The sequence below is a fragment of the Talpa europaea genome, assembly GCF_964194135.1.
Source record: "Talpa europaea genome assembly, chromosome: 12".
NCBI lineage: Eukaryota > Metazoa > Chordata > Mammalia > Eulipotyphla > Talpidae > Talpa > Talpa europaea.
The window spans coordinates 41571873-41599647 of NC_140079.1; the positions used below are offsets into that span (position 1 = coordinate 41571873).

The following is a 27775-nucleotide window of genomic DNA, read 5'->3' on the forward strand; positions in this document are numbered from 1 at the left end:
GCCTGAGAGTCTGGACACTTCTTATTTATGCCTATTTAAGTTGGGAAGGGGCAGAGGGGGGAGCCCCTGCCCCACCAGCCACCACTCCAAGGGCGTAAGCCCTGGCACCCCTTGTGATGACAAGTGTGGAGCCCGAATGGACCCTGTTCCCCTGCCCATTCCACCCCTAGCCTCCCCCAACCTGAGGTGGCAACCTCATGGCTATCCCTCTATCCCCCACCCCTGTCCCTGTTCATGTAATAAATTGTTCTATTTCTGAACCTGACTGTGGTCCCCTTGTTGCTGCTGGAGCCCTCAAGCCTCAGACCCCCACCAAGGCCAGCAATTCAGCAATAGCCAAATATCACAGCGGAATTTATTGTGTTTTAAGAAAGACTACAAAAAGGTAGAAAACAGCTCAGCACACTAGACTACCACACGCTTGGACACTTGCACCTTTCACTGCAAGGAGAGGGGAGGCCCTGAGGCCATGTGAATGGGAGTGGGTGGACCACCCCAAAAGCTGTAGCACGCGGAGCACACAAAATAGTGATTTTTATACAATAGGTCAGATTTTTGTTTTTTTTGTTTTGTTTTGTTTTTGCCATAAACATCTATCTCACAGGTTGAAAACACTGAGAAAACCGGAACAGATAAGGCCATGATGGTTGGAAAAAAACCAACAAGTTACCAACTCCGCTTAGGCAGCGCTCACAAATCGCACAATAGTTGTAGGGGGTTGGGGGGATGTCACACAGCACAGAGGAGAGAAAGGAGAAGCACAGTCTGTCTCCACAAAGAGTAGGAGCACAGAGGTTCCATTACAAACTGGCGGCAGGGAGGGCCAGGGGGATTGGGATCTTGGATATGAGGGAGCGGAGCACCCAGCCCTGGCAGTGCCAGTGCAGCATTTCCTGCCCCACTGTCTGCAGCAGGCCCCTCCAGGCTCTCCTGCCTGGCCCAGCCTGCTGCTCTTTGGAAGCTGGACACAGTACCCCTGCCACCCTCCCCCCAGCCAGGCCAGGCAGTGCCCCCCTGTAGGGCTGCGGGGCAAGGGAGGACCCAGCTCTGGAGAAGAATCAACACCCACGGCTTTAATTGCACTTATACCAAGGAGGGGGAAGCGGTGGATTGTTGGGGGGGAAGGTCCTGGGGTTGCTGCTGACAGTGGGGAGTCCCCAGGTGATACCCACCTGTGCCCACCTGGGGCTCAGGGCTGGGCCTAGGACAGGCTGTGCAAAGCCAGCGAGCTGAATAAGTTAACAGTTCTGCAGGGGAGGGGGCCTGCCTGCCTGCCCCTGGGGTGGTGGGAGGGCGGAGCTAGGGGAAGGAGATGCTGCGGCCTTTGGGCCAAGGGGCCTAGCGGGCTGCCACAAGGGGCACCTGGGCACAGCGGCGGGTTCCTTAAGGCACGTCTTTTGTGTCAGTTTGCAGCTGCGGCTCCGCCCGGCCCTGATTGTGCTGGCCCCACAGGAGAGGGACCACCCCCTGCCTTCCCTGTCTCCAAAGCCCCTCCCTCCCCTGCTAGGCTGGAGCGGCGACAGTGAAGTCATAGAAGCTGTGAGGGACCCTGCGTAGAGGGGCAGCGGGGGGATGGGGGCGGGGAGGCAAGTGGGATGGGGACGGTCATGGGCTTAGCTGGAGGGCAAAGCCTGCACGAAGAGACCGCGCGCATCAGTCCGTGCCAGTTTGGCCGGTGGCTCTAAGGCCTCGGAGCCCAGCGCAGGTGACTCTCCACCAGCCGCCAGCGAAATGTCCTGTGGCAGCTCATCCTCGCTCTCCTCCTCCTCTTCCTCCTCCTCGTCTGGGGCACAAGGACCAGGCCCTATTCAGTGTGGGACGGTGGTGCTCCCATCCACCAGTGCCTCCACCTCAGCCCCACTCTTGGAAGCTCACCCCCACCTCACCCTCCACCCCTGCCTCAGGCCCTGGGTAGGAATATACCTAGCCTACCTTTGTCCAGATCCAGAGTGTTCAGTGAGGTGGCCAGGTTTGCAAACTGGAGAAAAGGAAGAAGGGGTGAGAGTCCTGCAGCCCGTGGCGACCACCCTCAGGGCCTGCATGCACACACCACCCCTCCACACGCACCTCGCCCATGACAGCGATGGGGGTTTCGCCCTTGGCCTGGGCCACCCGGTGTTCAATCAGATAGTACATGTACTCATCGTAGAGCAACCGTATGAGGTGGAAGGAGCCGAAGCTGGCAGCGCTGCGAAGGGTCAGGTCCCGGATCACCATAGAGCTGGGGGGCGGGGTGGGGGTGGGGAAGGGAAGGCTGTGAGACCCGGTCCCGCCCCTCGCCCCTTTCTGCGCAGCCATGGCCCCAGGCTGGAACCAGCCCTGCCCCCCCACCTCGCCCTGGCTCCACGGTCCTGTCTGAGGGTAGTGGACCCTCGCACCATCCACCGCAGGGGAACCCCAGCCTTCCCAAAAGGACACCTGAGCCCTCCTGGAGGCAAGGCCTTCCAGGTCCTGCCTCCTCAAGGACTGCTCTGGGCCCAGCCCCTCCCTGTCCAGGTCCCGCCCAGCCGGTTCGCACCTGTAGAAGGACCACTTGAGCAGGAAGAGCTTGGCAGCCTTGGGGAAGCCGGCACTACCCTGATAGGGCTTGAGCACCTGGCTCACGACGCCGTCCAGCCAGGCCGCCCACTGCTCCAGTGAGTTCTGCTGCTGCAGCGTCACCTTGAAGTCCTGCTCCAGCCGTTGCACCACGCGATCCTCGCAGCGGCACACCCACGAGGCCTGCTCCTAGGCACAGCAGGTGGGTGGGCTCAGCCAGGTCCTGGGACCGCTTTGTCGGGCCGCCCCACACTCAGCTGCCTGCCCGGCGCTCACCTGCACGTTGGCAAAGTCCACGCGGTTAAGGTCGCTCAGCATCTGGTTTATTTGTGCAGTGTTCTGAAGCACAGCACGCGCAGCTTGCGCCAGGTGGTTGAGCGATGTGTATCGCCGCAGTGTCTGCGCAAAGGCGCCAGCCGCAGCCACCTGCAGGGACCGGAGTATGGATTCTGCAGGGCCCACACCCCTGGCCCTGCCCCATGGCAGCAACCTCACAGATACTGTTTACTTTCTCTAAAAAGGGAGGGGTGTGCCTCCATGCTTTTTGTTGGGAGATCCAGTGATCGGAGTTCTCAGGCTGTTTGGCACCCACCCACCCAGAGTTTGGATCAAAAAATTAATGTAATTGTCTGACCATCATTGTTATTGTTAATGAATGGACACAACAATCTCAGAGGGCACTGCCAGGAAGGGGCAAGCATTGCTTCGATAAACTTGCTTCAATTATTATCTTGAATGCTAGCAGCTGGAGAATGGGGTTTGTCCACGTGGGTCGATGCTGTGCTTTAGAACTAGAAAGGTGCTGGACACACAGTAGGTCCTTAATAAGTAGTTGATCAGTCTTGCCAGTGCCTCTCTCTAGATCTGTCTTCTACTTTCCCCACAAGGCCCGCCCACCCTTGCTCACCTAGCTTACTCTTCTGGGTGAGCCTCCAGAAATCCAGTTCTGTTTAGCTGTCTTGTGAGCATTTTAAGGCCTAAAAAGGAAACCCTTTTTCCTTTTCTTTTTTGCCCACGAGTAAGCATATCCCATCTAACTCTTCACATCTAAGCAGTTAGTGACTGTGTGCCACAGATGAAGAAGGTGTTATTCTGTTTTCTCATAGGTGTTGCTCTGCTGTTCGGTTTTATCTGTTTCTGAATACCTGGTGCACTTTCTGTAGACACTGTCTGGAGAGAACTACTTCAAGTTTGCATTTCATTTTATTTTTTTTAAAATGCTGTGTTGAGTACAAAAATACTACTAAGGGTTCAGGTTTCAGAAGTGGGCCCTGGAGGAGGCTGGTTTATAAAGGCCCAGCATCTGGCTCAGGGAGGCCATGCCACCCAGGACAGATATCACTGACTCCATGGGCAGAGGAGAAGGAGGCCCCCAATCTTGCCAGTCTCTGCCCACCCCCTGACACCCTCACCTTCACCCGAAGCATCTCCTCGGGGATATTGACCATGGCGTGGGTGAGCCAGCTCTCTAGGCTCTTGGCAAAGTTTCGAATTGCTTGAGTCAAGGCACCTGTAGGTGGCAGCAGGGGGGCTGATTAGGGCTACGGGGGTCAGGGAGGAACTTTGTGGGGTGGAGGTGGGACATGCACTCACTGGGGATGGGCCGTAGCACGTCAGGGATGAGGATCTCCACCAGGCCCTGGTACAGCACGTTGTCACAGTGCTTGGTCCATTGCAGCACAGGTTCAAACTTGGAGAGCAGCACCAGACTGGCCTTGGGCAGCCGCTTCTCTGCCTCATCATGCCTGTGGGCACCCACCCACCCCAAAATCATGACTGGAAGGGTGCAGCATCCCCCCAACCCCACCCTGGGGTAGGCAGATAATTCCTTGCCCCCCCCAAAACTTCTTTGCAAAGTTTCAGGCTGACATGGGCCCCATTGGGGCCCCCTGGGGTCAGATGGGTATATTTTACCCTGCACACTGAGGGGCACAGACACCCCCCACTGCAGGGAGATATTGGCTCAGTGGGGTACACTATTCCTCCCACAGGCACACTCTGGAGGCAGGGTCAGAAGGCTAAGGTATCCTACAAACCACAGGGGTCAGGCAGGCACCCCTACTCCCTACAGTAACTGAAGCCTGGCTACCCCAACCCTGGGTACTGACCCACAGGGTGCCCTCCTTGCCCCTCAGGACTCACACAGCCATCGGTGGCGCCTCACTGGGCTGGCTGAGGTTGTACCTCCAGAAGGTTTTCCACAGGGTCTCCACCAGGGTGAACTGTAGGTTCACCATGACGTCAATGATGGCCTGGGGAAGAGACCACAAGCTCAGAGAATACAGACTGGGCCCTGCCTCCCCTTGCCCTGCCCACCCACCCACCCACTCTGCCAGCTACCCTACCTCACAGTGTTCCCGGTACAGGACCTGGAAGGCCTTGATGTCCCCGGGCCCCACGCCCTCAGGCAGTACCTTGCCCTGGAGGTCGAGCTCTGAGAAATCAGGGAGGCTCCTGGAGGCATCTAGGGGAGGAGGGGACCCCATGAGGCCCTTTGCTCCCTTCAAAGCTCTCCCTGGGTTCCTATTAAGTCACCACCACTTGTCTACCAAGCAGGGGCCCCCCTATGCACAGTTGGGGATGATGAGGTTCAGGGAGGGCCCAGGGGTCTAGGGCTAGGAAGCACAAGACAAAGACCCTAGAGCCCAAGAGGGACCGTCAGCTAACTGGTGACCCTGGGCTTGACCTTGGAGGTGGGACTGAGTGCAGGTTGCCCCCTGGTCCCAGTCCGTACCAAGGGACTCTGCCCTGGGCTTGAGGGCCCTACATTGAGGAGCTAGGCAGGGACAGTCACTCTGAGGCAACTCTACGAGGGGTGTCAACTTCTAACCATACCCCCCTGCAGGATGTCTGGGTCCTGTGAGCAGTGTTGTCATGCTGGACACATTGCCTGGATGTGTTGATTTCTTGGGGTTTGCTAATTTACACAGCATTATTTCACCTCCTCTTAACTGACTGGTGTTTGCTTTACTTTAAGACATTCACTTCTAGAAACAATGGACTCTATATGTCTGTCTGCCTCCTTGGTAAGGAGCCCTAACACATGGATGCCATGGCTGTACGGGCAAGGGAGCACCCATGACCAGGACTCATGAAGGACCAGAGCCTGTCCCATAAGGTCGTGGGCCATACTAATACCTGTTGGCAGGCAATGTGGAATCCCATATAGCGTAAGTGGAACTTAACTGGAAGACTCCGGAGCAGAGAGAAATACTTCCCCTTGAAATGAACAGACTCCATCTGAGAGGGTTTCTGTGGACTCATTTGCCCTCTCAAGGAAGGAGGCTAGGATGACTGATGTCATCTCTCTCTGCTCTCATTAGAGGCTGCCTGCCACCTGCTTTATAAACACATCAGGAACCTGGTTCTCTGAGAAGCACAGACCCCTCCCAGGCCTGCCCCTTCAGCCCGGGGGCTCTCACCCAGGAACTGCTGGTACTGCTGGACCTGGGCACTGATGTCCGAAAGTCCAGTGGCCTGCTGTGGCCCCACAGCCACACCATTGGTCATGCCCTCCATTTTCTGGATCGGTTTGAGCCTGGAGAAAGAGTTGGGTAGTTGGATGGGGGACAGACTAGCATGCTTTTCCCCATGCTGCCAGCACTGAGGTCTGGCCTCCCTCCTACCTCTGCTTCTGTGAGAAGGGCTGGCCCCGCATGGCCATGTGTTGCTGGTCCTCCATTAGTCGTAGCAGGGGTGAGCTAGCCTTGATGCGCAGGCCGTAGTAATGGTACTTGGAGTTGCCCCTAGGAGAGACGCAGAGGGTGAGAGCTAACCCTTGAAGGTGGGACTGAGTGCAGGTTGTCCCCCACTCTGGTCCCAGTCAGTATCAAGGGACTCTGCCCTGGGCTTGAGGGCTCTGGGTTGAGGAGCTAGCCAGGGACAGTCACTCTGAGGCAACACTATGAGGGGTGTCAATTCCTAACCATTCCCCCCCGGTGGGGTGTCTGGGTCCTGTGAGCATTGTTGTCACTGCTAGAAAAGGCTAGGAAGATTGCCGAGCTGTTCCACCAGAAGCTTCACAGCATACCCCACTCCTGCTCCTCTTTGCTAGGGGCAAATGGAATATACCTCTAGAGACATTCCAGGGGTGCCTTGCTGGGAACACACAGGGGCTCTGAGTGCCAAGTCCCCACCCATTCACAAGGTAAGTAACTTCTTAACCCTTGATCCTGACTTGGGGCAGGCACTCAGCAAATATTTATTAGCTATTAGTCACAGTAGGTGCTATTCTAAGTACTTAACATATACAAATCCATGTATTCTTCATCCTTACCCTAGAAGGATGCTCTTAGCATCCTAAATTGACAGATGAGGAAACTGAGGCACAGAGAGATCCAATACTTTGCCCAGTTATGCATGCTTGAATGAATGAGGTTATGCCTTAGCTGGGAAGTAGAGTCTGGAGATGAGCAGAGCTCAACCCAGGGACTCAGGGATTGCAAAGGAGAAACAGGGAAAGGTAGATTCAAGGGACGAGTTAGTTCCTTCCTGCGTGAACACTGACTCACAGGCACTAATTAAAATTAACTGTGTGCAGCCCCTGTACTCTCAAGGCAGATATATTTCATCATTGGACAACAGATCAGAAACTAGGAGTGCCTAACACAAAAGGCATGTAAATGGTGCTATGTACTAAGAAGAAAAAGAAGCAGGGAAGGGGGCGGTGTAGGGAGTATTAGGGAGGTGGGGGTAAGGGTACAGCTTTTGTGAAGAGAGCCAGGGCACAGTTGAATAAGGAGATAAGGAAAAGCACACGAGGCGGAAGGCACAACCTGTGCAAAGGCCCTGGGGTGGAAGAGTGTATCGCAAGAACTATAAAGAAGCCAGTGGGGCTGGAGTAGAGTGAGTGAGGGCATGAGGGAGGTGACTGAGACCCTGATAATTTGGGGTAGGGGGTCTGAGGTTGTTGAGGGCTACGGGGGTTGGGGGGGGTGGCTCCACCTGGTGCCGAGACGTCGGGTACGCAGGCCCATGAAGACGGAGCGGATGAGCTTGCCGAAGGAGGCAGCATTGACAGGCTCCAGTTTCTGCTCCTGGCAGTGCAGCAAATAGTGGCAGTAGAGAGTGCTCCTTGGCAGGCTCACGCCCTCAGCTGTCTCATAGTTATCCAGAAGCCACTGGACCTGGTGCCCCAGGGAGAACAGAAGTATGCTAAAAATCACTTTAGTTCTCCAGTGCTCATTGCTAAGTACTCTTCACACCTATTTCCCATTGCCATCCTGACAACTACATTGTTGGTACATGGTCCCTATCACAATCACCCATGGGAGTAAACTCCTATGAAACTTTCTAGAACTGTACTGCCTACTACAGTCACTGCCAACCACACACAGCTATTTAAATACAAATTTAAATTAACTTATACTGAATTTATATTGAATGGAAAAGCTAATGATAAAAGGTCATGACTCCATTGAAATAACATCATTGAAATAGCAACATTATAGAAATGGAGTATAGATTCGGGATTACTAGGAGTTAGGGATGTTGCGAAGGAGCTAGGTGGAAGGGTCTACCATGAGTTAGCACAGGAGAGAACTTAGTGGTGATGGAACACTGTTGCATTTTGATTGTAGTGATGGTTTTCCAAATCTACCCATGTAGATTCCTGGTTAGAGACTATACTACAGTTATATAAAATTGTAAAACATAACTAGCTCAGGAACCAGGGTGAAGGGTCACAGGGATTTCTCTACTGTTTTTGCTGCTTCCTATGTCTCTACAATTATTTAAAGAATAGTTTCCTATCTTCTGCCAAGACTTCCACCTTGGTTACGTGGTCCACACCAGGTTGTCACATGAGAGGGTAGTCCTTGAAAATGCTGAGGAGCCACTGATCCAGACCCCAAATGGGCAGGGACCACCCCAGAATCACCAGATACTAACTACCATAATCAGAGAGCTGGCGAGGGGGCCCAGTCATGGCAGGGATCTGAGGCTGTCCAAGAGACTCCATGCAGCCACTTCTATGCAAAAGGAGCTTATCTCACTGCCTTCCAGATGTTCACAGTAAACAGAGCAGGGCTCCTGCCTCTCCCTCTCCTTGCTATTTATTCAGTCACCATCAATTATAATCAGAGGAGACACTTTTTGGAGCACCACTCTTAGGACTTCATGCATATTAATTAAGGTCCAGAGAGGCTCAGTAACTTGTCTGAGGCTACAAAGCAAAGATTTGCTCCCAGGCTGTATGTTCATCTGAGCACAGGTTCCCAACTGGCTAGAGGTCACCACCCGCCACCTCCATCCAAAGGAGTCCCCCCCACCCGCCACCATACCACCTTCTATGGGGTTTGGGTGGATACTTACGGTGGCTGGTGAGGCACGGGTGGTGTGGGAGTAGGACTGGCTGGCACTGCCCAGCATGTAGCCACCTTGGATCACGTAGGTGCCAGCTGCAGTGCCACTGCTGTTGTTGCCACCGCCACTACTGCCCCCACCACTGCCTCCCCCACCGCCACTGCCTCCGCCACTGCTGCTGTTGCTGGTCCCTCCACCGCTGCTGGTGGAGCTGGCGACGACCTGGCTGCCAGACACGTACATGGGCACAGAGCCGCTGCTGGCCACCGCCTGGGAAGTGGCAGGAGTGCTGACCTGGGCAGCTGTGCCCGCAGCCTCATAGTAGCTGGTACCCGCTGTCTGCGTGTATAGCGGTGTCTCTGGATAGGGGTAGGTGCTGGAGCGGCTGAGAAAGAAATAGAGAAAGGAGTCAGAGGGCTAGAGCTAGGGGCCAAGGGGTATGACCTAGGGGGCAACTGCTGGGGGTGCTCCCAGACAGAAAACAGAAAGAGCAGCCCCAGTATATGCTGGACCAGGCACCACCCAAGTACTTGATGGGCTATTTTCTATTTAATCCTCAAAGTGGTCTGACATGGGAGTCCCCACTTTAAATATGAAGAATCTGAGCTAGCACAGCTTGTTAAGTTGCAATAGGCCACACATTTCACTTAAATTTTTTTTTTTTTAGTATCTACTATATGCTTGGTGAACACTACTGTAGGCAAACCCATCAATGAACACAGGAGTCAGAAAAGGCCCTGCAACTGGTGGTAGTTAATATTTTACAATGTCTCTCAACTTATGATGGGGTTATGTCTGAAAAACCCACTGTAAATTGAAAATATCATAATTTGAACCATCATAAGTTGGGGACTATTCAAAAAACAAAGTTAACACACCATACTATAGAGTACCAGTTGACATAAGAGGAACCAAGTACAAAGGTAAATCGAAGGCAAGATGGGAGGTAAAGGTGGTCAGATGCCAGAGACAGGGGTTCTATTTCTAAAACTGGTATCCACCCTAGGAGGCCTTTCAGTGATGGATATCAGAATACAGGTGCATTTTCCTTCAACTAAGAGACCTGCCCTGCCTAGAGCGCTCTTCTCCAGCTATCCCAGAATCAAGACTGCAAACTGCAGCAAGAAAATTGAAAAAAAACGAGGGGAGGAGAACCACCTTTAGAAGACTATTAAGTAAAGAGTGATAAAATCCCACTAGATGTAAGAGGAAGTAGGTCTCACAGTCCTGCCAAAGAATAACCTCTAAAATATTCTGTTAATGAATAAAAGGGGTGGGAAGGGTGTGGATGATGCACAGGAAAGAAGGGGTAAAAGAATATGGACATGGAATCTCTATCTTCCAACCACTGTGGGGTTGGGGAGGGACCAGGTAGGGGGCATCTCTCTTTTCTGTTTCACTAGACATGGTTGTTTTGATTTTGAGCCCTCTCAACTTGTTAAGAACATAAAATTAGATTTTTTAAAAAAAAGATTTATTTTTATTTATTTATACAAGCACTGGGTACAGTCAGAAGTGCGGGAGGGTGAGAGAATTCACCAGAGCCAGAGCGGGGAGCAGAGCAGGCAGAAGGACTGAAGTACACTGCTGAGGGGAGCAGCGGGCGGCAGGAGAGGTCTGTGCGCCATATGGGACCCTCCTCCAGTGGCTGGGGAGCAGCTGGGGATCGAACTGGTGCTGCCGAGGCTGCGGGCAGCTTCGCAACCCAGTGCTCAACCGCTGCGCCACCGGGGAGGCCCTAAAATTAGATTTTTAAAAACCAGAAAGGTAGTGAGGGTGGTTAGGGGCAGCCTGGCTCAGAAGGTGCTATTGAAGCAGCTTCCTGAAGGAGGAGGAGAGGGAGCCTTGCAACCCTTTGGGAATAAGGAGAGAGTTGGTGAGGAGGGAGGTATAGTCACTTCAAGTGAAAGGCTCTGACCCTCAGACCCCAGGGTCTAGCTCTTGGTCACTAACCCTGTCTATATCTAAGACATGAGGGACATTGAGGGTCCATGAGCTGAACCAGCACTGGAAAACCCCCCTAGCAGGGCCCACAGCTAGTCCAGTTCAGTATCCTGCACACAACAGGCACTCCAAAAACATTGCTTTGACAGCTGTCTGCTGGAGAACTGAATAAATGATAAATGGGTAGGGCCAGAGACAGAGGCCCAGGGCTGGCATCCAGCCTGGCAAAGGGAGAGAGAGGTAGAGTGCCCCCAAGAACATTACACAGCAGAAGAATGGGATGAACCACATGTCATCACACATACTATAATCACAGGAGGAGGACCTCAATCAGAAAGCAAGGACAGACACTATCAGGAGAAGCAGAAGGAGTTGCCCTGGGGCTGCAAGAACTGAGCACATGACTCAAGTCCACTTCTAAAATCCCAAGGGACACTTGAGGGCTTATCTCTCTGGAATGTCCTCTGTGACCCCTGCCAGCTCTGGTCAACTGCACAGCTCAGAGACTGGCAGCACTGGAAATAAATGGATAGAACTGTGAAGTAGCTAGATATACAGGTGTGTGGCCACATACCTAGGGGTCAGCCACAACATTTACTCTATACCCCAAGCATCATGCCTAAAGGGACAGGTGGCAAGGAGTTAGAGCCAGTGCTAGGGCAAGCCTGGTCATGGCATCTCCCTGATGTGGCACATGTTAATGCTATGCCACGGGCAGTGACTACATTTGGACTGGCCTCATCGTTCATGCTGTGTTTGTATGTGTAATGTTATGCAGCAGTTAGAGAGGGTAACAGGCAAAACCTCCAAAGACTAAATCAGGAAAAAAAAGAAAATTTCAGTAAACCAATCCAAGCATAATACTGAAACAGTAATGAAAGTCTCCTCCCCAAAAAGCCCAGGACCAGATGGTTTTACTAGTGAGTTCTAATAAGCATTCAAAGAGGAACCAATACTCATCCTCCTCAAGCACTTCCAAAAAAAATCAAAAAAGAGGAAACACTTCCAAATACATTTATGAGCCAATATTACCCTAATGCCAAAAGAAGACAAGTATACCACACCAAAAAGGAAACCACAGATCCCTAATGAATGAACACAGGTGAAAAATTCCTCAATAAAATCTTAGCAAGCCCAATTCAACAATACATTAAAAGGATTATACATCATAACCAAGTGGGATTTATTCCAGGGATGCAAGAGTGGTTCAACATCCATGAATCAATCAATGTGACTCGCCACATGAACAAAAACCAAAAAATCATATGATCATAGATGCAGAGAAAACATGAGAAGATCCAACATTCATTCATAATAAAAACTCTCAATAAAAAGGAACTAAAAAGCATATGCCTTAAAAATAATAAAGGCCATATGCAATAAACCCAAAGTTAACATCGCACTAAATGGAAAAAACATTTTCCTTAGGGGACAGCTTTTCCTCTACGATAAGGATGCCCATTTTCACCACTACTATTCAACATAGTATTGGATGTCCTAGTTAGAGCAATTAGGCAAGAGGGGAAAAAAAATAGAATCCAAACTGGAAAATAAGAAGTAAGATTATCACTATTTGCAGACGATATAATAATATACATAGTAAAACCCTAAAGACTTCACTAAAAAACTATTGAAAATAACAAATCAGTGCCATAAAGCAGCAAGCTGTAAAATCAATATACAAAAGTCTGTTGTACTCCTATATGCAGACAACAAACTAGAAGAGAAAGAAATCAACAAAATAATCCCATTTACAACTTCGTTAAAAAGAATTAAGTACCAGGCCTCCCCGGTGGCGCAGCGGTTGAGCGCTAGGCTGCGAGGCTGCCCGCAGCCTCTGCAGCACCAGTTCGATCCCCTGCTGCTCCCAGGCCACCGGAGGAGGGTCCCACATGGCACATAGACCTCTCCTCTGCAGCGCTGGTTTGATCCCCGGCTGCTCCGCGGCCACCGGAGGAGGGTCCCACATGGCGCGCAGACCTCCCCTGCCGCCAGCTGCTCCCCTCAGCAGTGTGCTTCGGTCCTTCTGCCTGCTCTGCTCCCCGCTCTGGCTCCGGTGAATTCTCTCACCCTCCCGCGCTTCTGACTGTACCCAGTGCTTGTATAAATAAATAAAAATAAATCTTAAAAAAAATTTATTAAAAAAAAGAATTAAGTAGGAATTAAGTAAGAATTAAGTAGGAATTAACAAAGGAGGTAAAAAACCTATGGAATGAACTATAAGATATTAAAGATACACAGAAATGGAAAGATAATCAATCTCATGGGCTGAAAGAATTAACTTTGTTAATTAAAATGGCCATCATATCCAAAGCAATACACATATTTAATGTAATTCCTATCAAAATTTCTTCGAGGAAATAAAGCAAATATTACTTCAGTAATATTTTATATGGCATCCCAAAAGAGCTTGAATAGCCAAGTTAATGATAAAAAAAGGAACGAAATTCTCAAATTTCAAATTATACTACTAAGCAGTACTAATCAAAACCGTGTGATATTGGAATAAAAACATATCAATGGAAATAAAAACAGATCAATGGAATAGAATTGTGTACCCAGAAATAAAACCACACTTATATGGGCAGTAAATTTATGACAGGAGCCAAGGACATATAATAGAGAAAAAGTCTATTCAATAGAGGTGTTGGGAAAACTGCATAATCACATGAAAAAGCATGGCACTAGGCCACTATTGCACACCATATGCAAAAAATGAACTCAAATGGACTAAAGACTTGGATATAACCATAAAACAAATAGAAGAAAACATATACAAAATGCTCCGAGGCATCAGTGATATATTTGGAGAATGGTCTACAATGTCAAGGGAAACAAAAGCAAAAACAAACCAGTGGGACTATATCAATTAAAAAGCACCTGCACAATGAAAGAAACTATCATTAAAATGAAATGACATCCCACTGAGTGGGAGAAAATATCTGTACATCAAACATCTGAAAAGGAGCTAATGTTCAAAATGTACAAAGCACTCACATAACTCAATAAAAAGAAAAAAATAACCCAAAGAATGGGCAGAAGAGCAGAGCTACAGATACTCCTCCGAAGAAGTCATATAGGCACAAGAAAAAATACTCATTATCATTTGTTATCAGGGAAATGCTAATCAAAACCACAGTGAGATACTACTTCACTCCTGTGAGAATGACTCATACCAAAAAGACCAGAAACAAGTGTTGGCGAGGATGTGGAGAAAAAGGAACCCTGTACATTGTTGGTGGGAGTTTAGACTAGTCAAGCCTCTATGGAAAACAGTATGGAATTTTATCCAAACATCAAAAATAGGTCCACTATATAACTTGGCAATCATTCTTGTAGGAATCTACCCTAAGAATACAAAAACATGAATTCAAAGGAATATATGCACTCCTATGTCCACTACAGCACTATTTATAGCAATCAAGTTATGGAAATAACCAAAGTGCAAATGCCAGATGAGTGGATAAAGATGTTGTATATATATACACAAAGTGGAATAGTACTCAGCTATAAAAAATAAAACAAAGCATGGAATCTTGCCATTTGTGACAAGGATGGAACTGGAAGAGATTATGCTGATTGAAATAAGTAAAAGGAGAAAGACTAATACCAGATAATTTTACTCAGAGGTAGTGTAACTGGTAGGACTATAAAGAAACAAAGCAAGGACACAGATAAAAACAAATCCTTGAAATCTGACTGCAGAACTGGGGATACCAATGTGTCAGGGAACAGGAGGTAACACTGGTGGGGGAGGGGCCCAATGGACTATGGTAGAGGATTATTGGGACTTGGGTGGGGTGTGTGTGTGTGTGTGTGAGTGTGTGTGTGTGTGTTAAAGCATACATTTGTAGAGGTGTGATGCTACATCCCTAAAAACACAGTGTTATAAACCTTTCTCTCAATAAACATAGTAACAAAAAGAAGTTGACAGGGACCCACATGGACAAACAGGAAGAAATAAGGGACAAGACAAGTTGCCTCAAATTCTGAACAAAGAAAGGGAGTAGTTTCTATTCTCAGAGGATTTTTGGGAGGAAACAACAGATAAGGAGAGCATCCCCTTTGCAGCAGGGTTGGGGATCAGGAGACAAGGATTATTTTTTTTCATTGTTCAACATTCCCCATTACTTAGTAATGTTTATCTTGAAGTTTTTAAAATCTGTCTTTGCTGTTTTTGGTTAAAAACCAGAGACCTCCATGGTGGTGCAAGGGGTTAAATCTCAGCACTATGAAGCTATCGGCAGCCACTGCAAGAAGAGCTCGATCCCCCACCAGGGAGCAACCCACATCTGACAGCAGACCTCTCCTGTCTCACCAGCTGCTCCCCTCAGCAGTGTATTTCAGTAGATCTGGCTATTCTGTTCCCCATTCTGTCTCTGGTGAATCCTCTCACCCCCACCCCCCACCTCTGGCCTACACCCCAGCTCCTGTACGCATAAATAAAAATAAATCTTTAAAATAAAAAACAAAACACCAGGCCATCCGACACTACAAAGCCCTAAATTATGCTGGATGGCTCTCCTAACTTTCAAGGGTCTCTGCTTCACCCCTGCCTGGTAGCTGCTGCCCACCTATCTGTCATGTGAGGCCTTGAAGATTGGCTGGTCAGCTGGGGGCTGGGACTGGGAGTTTCTGAGCAAACCCAATCCCTTTTTCTATCCTTGAGCCCCACCCCCTCCAACTCACATGGCGTTGGCTGTGTAGCTGGCATCACCACCCTCCACATACTGCACTTGGCTGGAGTATACGTGTGGCACAGGCACCTGCTGTAGCTGTTGCACCTGGTGAGGAAGGAAGTGCAGATAGAGGGTCGGGGCAGGCCACCTCTGCCTCTGAAGGCTGGCAGCTGCCCAACCTTGTCTAGACACCTGGGTCCCCAGCTGAAAGGCTGCATCTCTGGACTCTGAATACCCAGCTAGTGGTCAGAGGCTCAGAGTGTACAGCCTGGGGGGCTGGGGAGGAGTGCTGGGAATCAGGAGGAGCTGTGTCAGAAGCCATGACTCTGGCAGAGGACAGTAAGGGTGGCGCCTGAGGTGAAGCAAGAGATGGAGACTCCAGACTGGGTCCTACTGTGGGCGTGAAAGGTGGACCCCTGCGGCAAAACCAAGCGCCAAGGCCCTAGCTAAAATTTGAGCCTGGAATTAGCTAGGGCCTCAGACTTGCAGACTTCATCAGACCCACCCCTGCCTACCGGGGCGGGGCTTGGAAACAGCACCGGATATTAGGGGTGGAGCCAGGGGCAGGATCCCGGTAGGAGGCACCTAACCTGGAACTGACCAGACCTTAGAAGGGGATCTGGCTCCCCTCCTCCAGCCCCCCACCCCCAACACGGACCCCTGTCTGTAGAGGTGGAGCCTGGGACCCAGAACTCGCTTTGAGGGGTGGTGTCAGAAGCCGGTCCCTAGAATGGCGAGGCAGGGGTGGGGTCTACAGGGACTGAGGCCGGGGCGGAGCCCGCCCCCGCCCGCCTGTTACCCACCCCCCAGCCGCCCCCAGCCCGTGCGTCCGCCACCTACTTTGAGGGCCGTGGCGGCCGTGCCGAACACTAGCACCTGGGGGACTCTCTGGATCCTGACCCTCTGGTCGGGGCTGGCTCGGGCCGGGAGCCCAGGTAGGGGCTCGAGCACCACTTTCTGCTGCGGCAGGAGCAGGTGCGGGGGCAGCACGCCCACCAGCTCCACCCACTGCTCGGCGCCCGGCTCGTAATGGGGTGGCGGTGGCTCGTAATGGGGCGGCGGTGGCTCAGGACTGCCTAGCTGCGGAGCCTCGCCGCTGCACGAGGGCGGGAGCGGCGGCTCCTGGACCAGAGCGCCCAGCCCGGGCCCGGGCCCGGGCGTGGGCTGCCGGGGCGGCGGCTCCGGCGGCGGCGTGGGCCGGGGCTCTTGCTGCTCTGCCTTCCTAGCGGGAAACTGACTGCCTGAGCTCTGGAGGACAAACAGAGACACTGAAGGGTCACTGGGGTGAGGTGGCAGCGGGCGGGGCTCTAGGCCCCCCCCACCCCTGCTGTCACCCCCAACCCCCGCCGCCCCCAGGGTTGCTGGGCTCCCGACCAGTGGATGCCCACCCCGTGTCTCAGGGAGGGAAAATCCAGACCTCTCAGCCAAACCTGGTCCCCGAACAGTGGGTGCCAGTAAGGGGAGTGGTCCAGGACCAGGGCTGCAGCCCATAGCCCCCCAGTGGGAAGCAAGGAGCCAGGCTGGGGCTCCAGCTGCCTTGCCTTGAGAATCCCTGGAGGTGGCTCCATTCCCTCCCTGTGGTCTGAGGGGCCTGCACCCCTCCCAAACCCAATTTGGCCCAGAGCTAGGTCGGGAGACACCTACCTCTTGGGCCACATGGACAGGCTGAAGCCCCTGCACTGTGAGCTGCTGCACAGGGCCGGCTTTGGGTGCTTGGGGAGTAGCCTGGACCACAGTCCTCTGTGGAGGGAAAGGCAAGTCTGGTAACCCGTGGTGGTGACGGCCCACCTGTCCCTGAGCATCTACCCCCAGCCCACATGAACCTGTGTAAGCCTCACAGCTTTCATCCCCCAGTCAAGGAAGGGCAGCTTTTCACTGCCACAGGTACCAAGCACCTTCCAAATTCATTACCTACCTCTGGCAGCCCAGTTACACGTGTGGAACCTGGGCTCAGCAAGGTGAGACTGACAGGAAGTGGTGAAGTTGAAGTTGAACTTGGAACTGAGGGAATCCTGCTCTCCACGCCCCGCCCCCCCAACACCAGTTTATCCTACATGGACCTTGCTCACAGGACAGAGGCTGGATGAAAGGATGTGGAGGCTGCTGCGGGTCCAGGACTCGAACCCAGATCTGGCAGTTCAGAGGGACTTTGGTGCCAGGCATGAGAATATCTGAATCCTTCGGGTTTCTGCTTTCCTCTGAGAAAAGGATCTATAGCTTTCATCAGTTTTCCATATGGTTGGGAACCACCCTCCCAACTTGAATGGTCCACAACTGAAGAGCAGACAACCCTTGTCTCTTAACCAGTTCTGGCCACATGGCTGGTGACTCAGAGTGTGGACTCCTCCAGAAGGCTGGGTGTGGATCTGTAAGCTTCAGCCCCTCACCGAGTCCTTAGAGGTGAGCTAGGACTAGAGGCTTCCTTCAGGCAAATGGGCCCAAGGAGGCCAAAATTCTTTCTCACAACTGCTTCCAGTGCGTGTTCTGTGTTCCAGGGGCCATATTTCATCCCTACAGGAGCTCCCCCACACCCCAGGGTAGCCAGCATTTTCTAGACTAAGATGGTGGATCTGGAGAGGCTGTACCCCCAACTCCTCAGCTCTCACAGGCCTCCCCCCGTGCCCCAATGGCTGCAGGGGCAATCTGGCCGGGACCCCTTGACCCCGCTGTTGCCCGCCTTGTTCAGTCACCTCTTGGGTGACGGGCACACTCTGCTGGACACCATGGACCTGCAGCTGCTGTGGCACCGTGCCTGTGGGGGGCCCGGCTGTCTTGCTGGAGTTGTTGGTCTGCACTGGTGACCGCTGTAAGAGAAGGAGACACAGGGGAAGCAGCATTGCCTGGGGTACCTGAGCCCTAAAAAAACCTTCTTGGGAGGACTGTCCCAGAAATCTATAGGGGAAAGTGGCAGCCATTGGGGGTGCCTAGGCCACTGAGGGTGCCTCAACTACCTGTTAACTGGGGACATCCCATGCATCCAAATGAGTAGTCCCTGTCACAGCCCTGGGGAAGTCTGGGGGTTCAGCTCAGAGGTGCTAGGGGGGAGCCCCATCTTCTCCCAAGGAGGAGGGCCAGGACTCTAGCCTCAGATCAGGGACCACCTGCTGTTTCAAAACCGGAGGGGCTGTAGCCCCAAGGTGACAAGGGAAGCTGAGGGAATCCCCACTTTCCAGATGGGTGCTGAGGCACAGACCAGAAGGGACATACCCATGGCCATATAGCTGTGAGTGATGTCACCAGGCAGCTACAGAGCCTCTGTTGACTCTGGGCTATGCTGGCCTTGGGATGTAATTCTCACAATTACAAATTACAACCCAATTAATGATATGCTGCTGGTATCATAAGCTGTTTTACACATAGAAAACTCTAGGTTCATAAGGATCCAAGGGCCTTCCCAGAATCCCGTAAAATGTAAAAGTCAGCAGTCTGACTCCAAGCTCTGATACCAACAACCATGGGCTGCCTGCCTCTGAAACCCTCATTGGCATTCAAGCCATCCCTCTCTATGGTCTGAAGGGGTGCCTCTACCTGCCTTGTAGAAGGAAGAGGGGTCCATTTTGCTTCCTGGGATGCAGGAACTCAGCTGGAGCTTCAAGGCCCACTCCACTCTGGAGGATGTCACTTCCTCCTTTTAGAGTCGGGCTTAGCTCAGAACCCACTGGACCAGGAAATGGTTGACAAAGCCACCCCGCGAGGGGCCAATGAGGATGTCAGTACTAGCAGTGGAGTGGGCAGGACGACTTTGGAGGAGTGGTATGGGAAGCAGGGAGCTCTAATACAGTGTCAGGGTACATGGGTGACCTGGGAAGAGGGAGGCTGCTAGTGCTATTACCTACCTCGGGGGGTGAATGCACCGTCAGGGAGACTTGGCTGCCTTTGCTGCTGGGGGCAGCGCTCTGCACCACCAGCCTCTGTGTGGGAAGAGCCTGAGCCAGGAGGGAAAGGACCACAATGAACCAAGGATGGTCCAAAAGGTTTCTAACAAGGACATGCGTTCAGCTGACATATTTCTTCATGTCTCTTAGCACACAGATTCACCCAACAGCTGTGACAGCCCTGTCATTACTCTACTTCACCGTCACTGCCAGATTCAGAATGGCAAAGGCTGGGGTTGAGGGTAGGGTGTCCGGCAGCCCATAAATGGCAAGGCTGGAGAGAACCTGGTCACACAGGTCACACAGAAGATGCTCTCCCCTTTGAAATCTGAAAGGACTCTACCCCTTGCTATGCCAAGCCCCGGCACCCTGTCTGCAGCCTTCCAGTAGCCCAGTCTTGTGCTGCCTATGGGCTCCCACAACCTGACTGGCCTTGTGTGCTCTTCCATGGGGTGCAGAGGCCGGACCTACTGCCAATCCTCCTTCCCTCTAGGCTGACTCCTGACACTGTCTCTCTGCTGGAGGCAGCAGGTAGTGCCTCTGTCCTTGACAAGGCAAAGGCAGAATCAAGCAGGTCACAGGGGTGGGTTCCGAGCCTTGAAGAAGGCTGCCAGGGGTGGGTGTGGTGGCTTACCTGCTGGGGCACAGGGATGTTGGTGAGCTGAAGAGGTGACACATGGCCTGGCTTGGCCTGCACACTTGTCTGGACCAGCAGTCGCTGCGGGGGCAGAGTAAGCGCCTGAGCCACGCCGGCTTCCCCAGAGAGGCCCTGGGTAAGTGGAGGGGCAGCTGGGGTGAACATCTTAGTAAGAATAGGTGAACAGATGGTTCTGGTGGCAGGGTGGGAGCGGAAGCCAGGTACCTGTGGCCACCACTGCCCCCCATCACGTGCTCTCCCCACCCACCCCTGGAGGAAGGATACATCCTACCTGTTGGGCGCCCTGCACTTGTTGAACCACCTGAGTGGGGACTCCGGTCTGGCTGGCCGTGGAGCCTGGACTGGCCTCCGACACGGTCTCACTGGCCCGCATGGTGCCTTCTGTGAGGAGGGGTCATGGGATCAGCTCTGCCTGCTGCCCGGCTCCCACCCTGAGCCTGAGTCTGGAGGGGATGATACAGCCCAAAGCTGACCCCTAACAGGGCCAAACCCCTCCTCTAAGAGTCCTGTCTGCCCTGGTCAACCCTAACTTTGCCCACTGGGGTGGGTAAGGGCCAGGAGGACCCAGATCTTTATCATTCAGAATCATCCCCACTCTTCCCTTCCCCTCCCAAAGCCAGAGCAGAAGGAGTGACCAAGGAGCTGTGATATAGCAGAGACCCAGAGGGCTGAACCCTTCTTCCTAACAGATAGGACTTGACAACTGACAGTTATTGACCCCGCCATTACCCTGGAAGGACCAAGGAGCTGGGGCCCCTTCCCTGAGATGAACCCTTACTTCCCAGGGATGGAGGCTACCAGAGGAGTGGCATTGTTGGTGTGTGGCCAAGTGCCCCCTCCCTCTCCATTGTCTTATCCTCTCTGTCCTCAGCTCAATGGAGACAGCAGGGGGCTTTGGAGTTGGGTAGGTGGGTACTCACGCTGACAGGCAGACGAGAAGCAGCAGTCATAGAACATGATGCCCACCTGCTTCTACCCTGCCCCAGCCCCAAGTCCATCCAATGTCTGGCACAGCTCACTCCTGGCCCACTCTTTGGGAACATTAGGGCGTGCAGGCAGCTTTGTACCTGCAACCTTGGGGAGCTAATCCCACACTGTGGATGCACAGCTCCCATCTGCCCTCTTGGAATAAACACCTCCCTCCCGGCAGGCCCAGCCCAAGCGGGGCCTTCATAGGGGCTGAGGCTGTACTGCAGGGTCAGGAGGGAGGCTGGTACCAGAGATGCTATCAGTTGGTTGGGCGAAGGTCGAGTTTCATGCACATCTTCCTGAGTGATTAACAGGCAAGCTGGGGTGGGGGTGAGGGGCGAGGAGGGTGAGTATGGGTGAGTATCCCTTAGAAGCACCGGCTGTGAGACCCTCACCCTGATCCTCTTCCCCCCCAAACCCCCCAGCAGTTCCAAGGGTGGGGCTGGGTGTACACATGCCTGCCTTTCCTCCAAGGTGCTGCCAGAAGGAGCCAAGGTCTCAGCTCCATCTCCTGGGGACCCCTAGCAGGATCAGGAGGCGGTGAACAAGGAGTGACAGGAGTCACTGAGTGCTTCTGGTGTCCCAGTGCTGCGCTAGGTCTTCCTGGGCAGCCAGAAATGGGAAGAATTTTTATTGCCCCCATTTTCAGATAAGGCAACAGAGACAGGGAAAAATTAAGTGACTTAGCCAAGGTCACGTAGCTGAGAACCAGCAGGCCAGGATAGAGGCCCATGTCTATACCTATGTGCACCTCCTATTATGCATGGAACCCAGTATCAGGTCATCCCTAGGATGACCCCAGAGCATCCAGTGAAGGACTCAGTTTCCAAAGGAGGGAGATGAGCTTTGGCTGTGTAGGGACAAGGAAGCGTCTGGGCCAGGCAGAATGGCTATCACAGATGCAAGGAGACTTCAGGGACCAAGTCTAGAGCAGAGACAGGTGGGGGTTGTGTGTGTGTGTGTGTGTGTGTGTGTGTGTGTGTGTGTGTGTGTGTAGGATGTAGGAGGAGGTATCAGGGAGCCTCCCATTGGCCCCACAGCCTGGCCATCTGTGCGGCAGACACTGGGATAAAATGAAGCCTGCTTGACCAGATACCTCTGAGGCACTGATTTTCCTATGTTTTGCTGGAATCTTCCCTCTAATCCACTTAGTCTCCCCTGAGTAATGAGGGAGGAGGCCCTTGCGAGTCAGCCCCCCTGGGACAAACCTGTAAAAGGCCAGAGTCATGTGAAGGGCTCCCCGCATCTGGGTGTTTGCAAGGAACAGGAAGCCAGGTCTAGCCTGAGGGAAGCCAATGGTAGGTTCTGCTTGGCTCAGGGTGGGCAGCAAGTATGGGGCCAGCCCCAGCTAATTTCTAGTCCTGGAGATTCTGATGAAAACACCAAGGCTGATCCTTGAGGGTGACCCTCAGCAGCTGGAGGCCTGGGGTCCTGCCTGGAACAGAAAAGCCCCAGAAGCAGTCTTGCCCATCTCCTGTCTCTGGGGTGTCACTCAAGACTGGGACCCCCATGCTTACCAGGCCAGATGGGCTCTGCCACGAAGATAAACAGGTGAGGTTCAAAGTCTACTCTTCAGACCAGGGGCTTCTCATGTGTGCATCCCTGTCTGCTGTAGCCAAGGCAGGGCCAGGCCACTGTATCTTTCTTTCCCTAGCTGTGTCTGTATATGTGAGTCTGTCAGCGCCTGCATCTGTCTGCCTGTCATACCCCTTCTGGGCATGAGCCAGGGAGGGCCCCACTGTCTCAAGTCTCTTACAGGAAGTGGCAGCTGATTTCCTGTCCCTCAATCTGATGAGCGTCTCTTCCTCCCCAGCCCCCGCACTTCCCCATCAAGACCTACTTATGCCTCCAATGCCACTAAAGCTTGATGGAGAAGACTGCGGGAGGCTGAGGTGACTGGGTGCCCAGCTGGGGCCCTCTTCCTTCACCACTGGGTTGGCCCATTCTCTCTTTTCATTGATTTCAGTCAGGGTTCCTGGGAGAACCTCTAAGTTCCTAATGCCCTCACGGTCCTGTGACCCTTGTCCACTCCAACCTTAGTTTACCCACCTGTGCTTGGGGATTCTGACAAACACCACCCATGTCCTTCTCCCAGGCACAAGGTTCTTAGATGCCCAAGAACTCCAAGGAGAGAGAAGCAGGAAAGAGAGGGTGGATGTGGCCCCTCATCTGTCAGCCTGATCCCCTACAGGCAGGTTGGCTTTCACCTACCTGGGGGGATGCCAGGCTCCATAGCACCTCTGCCTCAAATTTCAAGTGGCCTCTGAATAGGGATTTATGGATCTAGAGGATTGTTTCTGAGTAGGGAAACTTGAGCTGCTGTTCCATCATCTTCAAAGTCACCTTAAGGCAGAGCTGGCAGGGACTGGGCTGCATGAACTGCTTTCTGGTGCTGCTCCTGGCAGGATTCCAGCCTGAACTCAGGATCTGGGTCCAGGGCCCCTCCCTATGACTCCCTGGCTCCCTGGTCAGCTCAGATTGCTTCTGGCACTAGAAGGGCTCCAAGCACCTTGCTGTAGCCTTCACTGATATCAGTTACCCCTCCCCGCCCCATGGGACCAGCTCACGTGGCCCAAAGGCTGCCCTGAAAAGAAAATGGACACTAACCTGGGAGAGAAACATGGAGGAACCTTGGGAAACCTTCCTTTTCTTCCTCAGAATAAATTAAGGGAGCATCACCCATTTAACCTTCTGGTGACAGACTCACTCCCGCCAGAGCCAGGAGCAGCAAGGAAATGCAATTCCCCAGAACTACTGTGACAGATGATTAAGCCACAGTCCTACCAAGGAATGAAACCCAAGTCACACCAACAGCCCCGGACAAAGGAGAGGTCACCTGTGTAGGTGCCACAACTAGATAAGAGTCCAGCTGGGTCTGTATGACTCAAAGACCACATGTGCCTTGATCTCTAACCACTGGGGCCTCCTTGGGGAAGCACCAAGGAGTTGGAAAAGCCAAGGGAAGAGAGGAGGAGGGCTGGGACTTAGGGTTCTTTTGCAACCTGGCCCTGTACCCACTCCAGATCCTCCCCCTCTGGGGACTGTGACCAGCTGGACGAGGACCAATCTCAGATGGCTGAGGGTATGAGCAAAGCTCTCTAGTGGTAACAGGCGCCTCTTATCCACTCTCAGCTTTCCAGGAGCTTTTCAGGTCAGCATTCACACAAGACTTCACCAATCATTCCACAAAGACTGACTGGACAGAGCCTTGGCCTCATGGATAATGGGCATGGCATCATCACTATCAGGTGGTGTGACAGGTTATGAAAAATAAAGTAAGGAGACAGGGAGTCAGCAGTACAGGAGTGGGCATCAACAAGGTGGCATCTGAGCAGAGACCTCACGATTGATAAGACCATTGGAAGGTCAAGAGTCCTGTAGGTGTGGGAAGGCCAGGAGACTGGACTGAATCTGGTGGGTGTGTGGAATAGCAGGAAGGCCAGTACAACAGTAGCAGTGTGCAGAGGACCAGGCCGGGCTGGGAAGTCAATAGGCCTGAGCAGGAGAGTGGGCATATGTGAGCAGGGGAGATGGCAAGTGCGGGGCTTTTAAAGTTCTTCCCTGTGGGAGGGATCCCAAGGGGCCAGCTCTCCTGGAGCCCAGAAAGCCCAGACTATGGTTTCTCAGACACAGCCTGTGACAGGACCTCATCTGCGGTTGTCCACAGGGTCTCCCGGCTGTGGTTGCAGAGGTGGGCTATGAAGGATGAGAGTGGCAGTTGGGCCAGGGTGGAGGCTGGCAGGTGGGAAAGGTTCTGGCTAGATTTAGTAGGAGGAGCCAAGAGGCCATGTTTGCTACTGGGAGGGTAGGACAGGCATCTAAGCTAACCCAGGTATTGAGGTGATATTTACTAGAATGGGGAAATCTCAAAGGATGGCAGATTTGAGGAGGGGGAAAACCCAGCCTTCTATTTGGCCACGTTGGCATGAGAGGCCTGTGTCACAGGTGGGTGGGGTTCAGAGTCAGGACCCTGGGTATAGACCTCAATGTGGGCACTGTCACATAGAGGTGGCATCAAAAGTCAAGACAGGGCCTCCCCGGTGGCACAGCAGGTTGAGTACAGCGCTGTGAAGGTGTCTGCAGCCTCTGCAGCGTGGGTTCAATTCCCACACATGGTACGGCAGACCTCTCCTGCCTTGCGCCCTGCTCCCCTCAGCAGTGTCTTCGGTCCCTCTGCCTGTTCTGCTCCCCACTCTGTCTCTGGTGAATCCTCTCACCCTCCCACACCTCTGGCCTGTACCCCAGTTCTTGTATAAATAAACATAAATCTTAAAAAAAAATTAAAAAAAAAAAAAAAAAAACCACACCAAAACCAAACAAACAAAAAAAAGTCGAGACACTGGGAGATGAAGGGAGAGTAGGGCAGAGAGGTGGGGCAGAGAGGTGGCCCCAAGTCTGATGAGTCTTTGCTAACAAAGCTGGGAGAAGAGGAAAAAGCAGTGAAGGGGAATAAGGGCAGCAGGGAGGTGGGCTGAGACCAGAGCAGAAACATGTGCCAGAGGAAAGAACAGCTTATCAGACACTGCCAAAGGCCACAGAAGAATTGCCATTGTCAGTGTATTGACAATATGGGGGCTGTAAAGGATCCCAATGGAGGCATAAAGTAAGGAAGGGAGGGTGAAGCTTTTGAAGAATTTTGACTTAAACCAAAGTGAAGACTGAGGTGGCAGGTAAAGGGGTTGCAGAGCCTGGGATCCTGTTTCATTCTTGTGGGCCTTTGGGAAAGATTGTCAGGAGAGTGCTGAGGGCTGATGGCAGGATTAAGTCCTAGACAGGGTGGTCCATGATAGGTAGGGCTAGTGCAATCTGCCAACTGGGAGAAGGCAGAGCTGGTGGATGCAGACAGATTCCAAGGCCTGGGAAGCTAGTTGCAGGGAAGACAGGTCTTTTTTGTCATTGGGGCCTAGCCCCTAGTGAGGTCAGTAACAAGGTCAGGGGTCAGCAGCACAGAGTGAGACAGGTGGAGGTGAGGGAGAGTGGGGGATACATCCAAGAGGAAACAGTAGATCACTATGCAGTGCTGAAAACCCACAGATTTGTGGCCTAGAGACACTGGCCACAAACTGACCTGGCCTTGACTCTGTGCTTAGCAAGGCTCTCACTCGACATCCCTCCATGACATCGTTCCATGCCAGTCCATGTGGTAGTCACTGACAGGAACCTCCAGGACATTGCCCAGGGCCCCAGTGGCACCTGCCTGGTCCCATGGAGCCACATCAATTGCTACATATTCAACTTGATTCTCCTATCGTCCTAAAACTTGATCCTGACCTGCCCTTTCCACAGCCTCTGAAGATGGGGGATGTTCTCAGGATCCCTGCCACCAACTTTTCCACTCTAGAAGGTCTGGGCCTAGTCTCAACTCAGGGTTTTACAACAGCCACCCCCCTTCCCTCCGTAGAGCACACTGCAAATGCCACAATGCCCAGTCCTGGTCTGAATCCCATCTTTTCCCCCAGGGAAGTGACTGCCAGGCCTAACCTTCCCCTCTGGTTCCCTCTGCTCAATCCATCCAGATCCTGGGAAGAAGTAGAGCATGGGGAAGTTGTTCCAGGTGGAAACCCTGGGCTCCAAGACCCCAGCTTTCTGGCTATTTTCTCCATGGGCTCAAGGAGAAGTCAGAGGGATAAATAGAGGCCACATGCTTTTGAATTTGCCCAGCTGGTAATCCTCCTGAGTTTCTGGGTCCTGCCAGATAAGAAAAGGCCCCTCCTGAAAGGAGGTAATGCCTCTGGTCCCCCAGCCAACCTCATCTCCTAAGAGCACAAAACCATCATGATGCCTTTATGTGGAAACTGAGGCAGAGTAGCTGAGGGATGGTGAGTCTCAAGGCCAGACCTACAGTGCAGTGGCCATGGGTTCACCCTCTGTTTCCAGCAGATGTCTGCCAATTTAAATCCACTTCTCAGTCCTTTCTTCAAGTGACAGCTTGCTTGGGGACACAGACAGAAACAGCTGTAAGAGCTGCTGTGGTGTGAAGGAGTTGGGGGCATGGAGGCCTCCCTGCTTGACCTTATTGTTCCTTTCCCAGAATGCCCCCAAATCCCACCCAGGAACCCCAGCAAATTTGAACCTGCCATGCATGCTGATGACAGGCACAGAAAGTGATGGAGGGCATCACTGAGGCCCCACGTCCAGGATGCTGGGCTGTGCAAACTCCTCCTAGAGTTGTTCGCAGAGCACCCTGGCTCTGGACACATAGCCACTTACCGGAGACGGTGACCACAATGTACTGCTGGGACACTGGGGTTGGGGTGGGCGCACCGGCTGGCTGTGATGGCGTTGGGGTGGCTGGGAGCTCCGTCACATACTGCTTCTGGCCACCCGGTGGCTGTGCCTGGGGCTGGGGACTCTGGAGCTCCGTGACATACTGGGGCTGGGGGGTGGTAGCGGTGGGTGGCTGGGGAGGCTGGGGCGCCGCTGGTGGTGGTGGTGTCAGCTGGGGCTGGGCCTGTTGTGGGGCCTGTGGCGGCTGGGATGGTTGTGGAGCTGCCTGTAGCTCAGTAACATACGCCTGTGTTGCCATGCCAACAGTGGGGAAATGATAATAAATAAGGCTTTTTTTTTCCTTCCTTGGGAAGAAGGGGAGGGGAGAGGAAGAAAAGAAAAAAGAAGGGAAAACACGAATTAATCTACAAGTAAAGGAAACCAGGGACAGTTTTCCCTGGAGACACATTTGGGTTCATCACTAACTTAATTAAATCCCGAGGCTGGTGGCCAGATATAACCAGTCCATCTGCAGGGGAACTGAGGCTGGTCTGTACATCTTCTACTCACCCCTGGCAAGGACTGCTGCTTCTTTCTTCCCA

The 27775-nt window shown here is 52.7% G+C and overlaps 1 protein-coding gene across 1 annotated transcript; it reads right to left on the reverse strand.

Annotated features, from left to right (window-relative positions):
• Nucleotides 1-1512: 1512 nt before the first annotated feature.
• Nucleotides 1513-27539, reverse strand: RFX1 (regulatory factor X1). The gene is made up of 20 exons (XM_084251115.1): nt 27177-27539; nt 20269-20378; nt 19974-20057; nt 19301-19390; nt 18155-18268; nt 17109-17204; nt 15475-15569; nt 8851-9226; nt 7483-7664; nt 6165-6284; nt 5961-6076; nt 4884-5002; nt 4681-4790; nt 4132-4283; nt 3951-4048; nt 2815-2964; nt 2519-2727; nt 2068-2221; nt 1933-1978; nt 1513-1783 (listed from the first exon to the last, which is right to left on the reverse strand). The coding sequence occupies exons 1-20, from the start codon at nt 27490-27492 to the stop codon at nt 1614-1616; spliced, it is 2907 nt and encodes a 968-aa protein (XP_084107241.1). The 5' UTR covers nt 27493-27539; the 3' UTR covers nt 1513-1613.
• Between the last annotated feature and the right edge of the window lie 236 nt (nt 27540-27775).

Bases quoted from the DNA above. Each gene is read 5' to 3' on its own strand.
- RFX1 (XM_084251115.1), bottom strand. From the start codon at position 27,492: ATGGCAACACAGGCGTATGTTACTGAGCTACAGGCAGCTCCACAACCA. The intron at 6,285-7,482 runs GTGGAGCCACCC...CGTCTCTCCTAG, and splicing joins ACCCGACGTCTCGGCACCAG to GGGCAACTCCAAGTACCATT. The intron at 4,791-4,883 runs GTAGGGTAGCTG...TCTCTTCCCCAG, and splicing joins TGTACCGGGAACACTGTGAG to GCCATCATTGACGTCATGGT.